This window comes from Sesamum indicum, linkage group LG7, assembly GCF_000512975.1.
Source record: "Sesamum indicum cultivar Zhongzhi No. 13 linkage group LG7, S_indicum_v1.0, whole genome shotgun sequence".
NCBI classification, from domain to species: Eukaryota; Viridiplantae; Streptophyta; class Magnoliopsida; order Lamiales; family Pedaliaceae; genus Sesamum; species Sesamum indicum.
Window position 1 is genome coordinate 348,073 of NC_026151.1, and position 3,456 is coordinate 351,528.

At 31.9% G+C, this 3,456-nt stretch overlaps 1 protein-coding gene across 1 annotated transcript in view; it reads right to left on the minus strand.

The window, feature by feature from the left end:
* Positions 1-2,134, minus strand: part of LOC105165892 — a 24,825-nt gene extending 22,691 nt beyond the window's left edge. Inside the window, exons 1-6 of the mRNA XM_020695447.1 lie at positions 1,989-2,134; positions 1,232-1,405; positions 659-986; positions 470-557; positions 296-356; positions 9-66 (exon numbers count right to left, since the gene is read on the minus strand). Of these exons, the coding sequence (XP_020551106.1) occupies positions 9-66; positions 296-356; positions 470-557; positions 659-986; positions 1,232-1,405; positions 1,989-2,134 (855 nt within the window). The remainder of the gene's footprint in view (positions 1-8; positions 67-295; positions 357-469; positions 558-658; positions 987-1,231; positions 1,406-1,988) is intronic.

Consider the following 3,456-nt stretch of genomic DNA (forward strand, 5'->3'; position numbering starts at 1 on the left):
AATTCAACCTCATACACCAGCCATGAGTTTGGAGGTACACTTGTGCCAAATCCTACTTCTCCAAAACTGCACCATATTATAAACACATGTAAAATGTGAATAAAGCAATTTACAAATCAAGACTTCTTTATAGTTTTAAGTAGTAAAAACATACCCTAGAGATGGAGGGATTATAAGTCTCCTCTTATCACCAAGACGCATACCTTAATTATGTGTAAATATATTAGTAATTATCTTGTTTTACTGAGAATAATAAAAGTGAAGATATGTGATTTATGTAGTTAATACGAGATACCAAGATTCTGCATTCATACCATCAATGCCCATATTAAAACCATCCATTACTTCTTCATCACCTAATTCAACAAAAGACAAAAGGTTACAAATCATTAATTAAAGCAAAGGTAACACATCACCAATACACTACGTCAAGAAACATGATAGGATTCATTCATCGCAAAAATTATACCTAGGCGAAATTTGCAAGGATTTTTGCCAGCGCTACTTTCAAATACTACTCCACTTTCCTTCAACATCGCAGTGAAATGAATTCTGACCTAAAGTCCAAGCAAATATAATTACAAACAAAATCTTTCAACATTAACAAGCAAAAATACAAAAAGCTAATGTACGAGATATTATGCTGACATGAACGTACCTTTCTCCCACGTAGAGCTAATTTTCCTTTAGGATCTCTCTTAGCCAATTCTTCAATAATCAACCCATTCGGTAAAGACTGTGCTTCACATTGATTTTCAATTACATCATCCTGCTTGTACCCGACCACCTTTTCCTCATTTGGCTCATAAACAATTACCTTTCCTTCATTCTGAACCATATTGCATATGCTTGTACCAGAACTACCTTCCACTTTTACTTGTGATTTATTTATTTTACTTGTAGATATCTTTTTTTGCTCCAAAGTCCTCTTCTTGGACTTGGACGGAGTATCCATGGGAAGTGTGTCATGTACAATGTTAAAATCACTGCAATGATAAAAGCTACAATCAAATGACAGCACTGAAAGTAGAAAAAGAGATGACAACAAATTTTACTCTAGTGAAATTTGTGCTTGACAAAAAAATCTGCAAGCTCATATATCAGGCTTTTTGTACTCTACATTTGATCATCATTAACTCAAGAATATTGAAAAACCACACACTTAAAATCTTATGATATTGGAGAGACATTGAAACTTTAACATCTCTAGCAAAGAGAAAAGAAAACTCACGCATCAATCATTGCTTCATCATGATCTGTCGGTATATCCTTCTTATTAGATATATCAAGTCCTTGATTTGTCATCACGACTTCAATCGCAGTCTTCAAATTTGCAACCTCAGCTGAAGACCCCATCAATCCACCTATATCATCCACCTTCTTCGATTCCAAATCACCTTCACAGCTAACAACACAAGACCAAGGACATGGTCACAATCATCTTCCGTGTTTAAATATAGTTTATAAAGATTTTACGTGAATAAAAGATTGTCAGCAGCATAAGGTTATATTATGTATGAAATCAGTTCAAACCTTTTTTCTATTTTAAGTTCAAAGGGAAAGGCATTCTTACATATTTGTTGAGTGATTCGGTTGAATGTGATCACACACGTTCTGAGCTGAGTGTGTGCTATCATCTCCAACAACACCTCTATTTTTTAGACTATCAATAATCACCATCATCTCCTCTTGAGATTGATCTTTATCACTTAACACAAGCCTTCATAAATCAGCAAATAAACAATATGGAATTTTAAGATAGGTAACAAAATGAACAATATTACAATTGAAAACACAACCTTTTTCAGTTTTGAGTTAAAAGGAAAGGACATTCTTGCGGATCTGTGGAGTCATTTGGTTGAATGTGACTCGAAATTGAACATAACAAAGTTAAAGAAATTATTGTTTTTGAACAAAGAAGATAAATTTAAGAAAAATAATCCACATAAGAAACTTATTACAAAGTTATAATCAGTTATCCATGTTACCTTCGTTGTTGACAACTTGACTCAATTACATTTTCGTTTTCCTTCAGTTCACAGTCATGGCTGCCAACAGCTTCATCTTTGCTCTCGATCAACCCATCATTTTGATCAAACTCAATATCAAACTTCTTCTTGAGCCGTCTAAACATAGGTTTCTCAGTCTTCTTTTTTCCTGAAAATATTATCTCAATGCTTAAATCAAACAAATGGTCTAACTAAAACTAGATATACCAAAACAATCAATAGTGTTAGCATACATGATCAAGCACCCAAAAAAACTAAAGAATTTTGGAATACCAACATATAGTATTCCAAAGTTTTATATCATGTCACCATGTCTAGTTTGCTTTTCATTGACAAATTGTTCCCAACACACAAACACATTAATTCTATCTGTAATACCAGATACCTAAACCTACTTAATTTTCCAAAATGACTCTTTGACTTTCACTCTGAGAGCTAACAAGATACATGCGTTTATAACCGCAAATAAAGGAAAAAACATGACATCATCTACTATTTGCAATACTAAAAGACATACAATATATTTGACATGTAAATTTATTTACCAATGAGAAAGTTATCATGTCATAAGAATGGAACTTCCCTAAATAATTTATAGAGTAGCTACATAGTCCGAAGAATTTAGCGGATGTTTATTTAAACTTTTAAACACAAACATTATTACAGAAAGTTGATTAACCAATTTAATAGGAACAATCTTCTCCTTTAACATACGTAAAAAATAATAATTATCTTGACATAAACATACAATGCTTTATATATCCTAATAACTATAGGAAAAGTTGTGTAAGTGTAACTATCGCATAGGAATGAAAATATCCTTATAAAACATCAACAACAGAATTACAATGATATTTAATTTAACATAGGTTGCCTTAAACATACAAGTGTGTAGAAAGAAAGCTGACCAACTAATATTATGGATATGAGACTAAACCTACAAAATATTTATACGAAATCATAATAATTTCAAACAAACTAAGCACATAATCAAGATTCAACATCAAATATATGACGAACTTATCGGGGTAGATGGCGAAACTGGTAGCTCGCTATGTCTCATTCTCATCAATGTCTTTGGACAAATCAAGCTTGTATCTAAAAAATTTCTCAAGCAAAAACAGTTTACTCGGGAGGGAAGTCTCAGTGTAAAGCTCTTCTAATTTTTCCCATAAAGCTCTTGCAGAATTTTATTTACCAACTTTTCTAAACACAAATTCAGACAGATTTAATATAATCAAAGAATACGCATACTCATCATTTTCCAACATTTTTTCTTCAGAAATGTTATCAGAATATTTGCCATCTATGGCCCTGAAAATTTTTTGTTGGATCAAAATTCCTTTCATTTTTTGTTGCCAAATCGAAAAATCACTTTTTTCATTGAAAAGTTGGAGATTATAACCGGCCATATAAGAAGGATTTTAGAAAATAATTTTTAACAAAT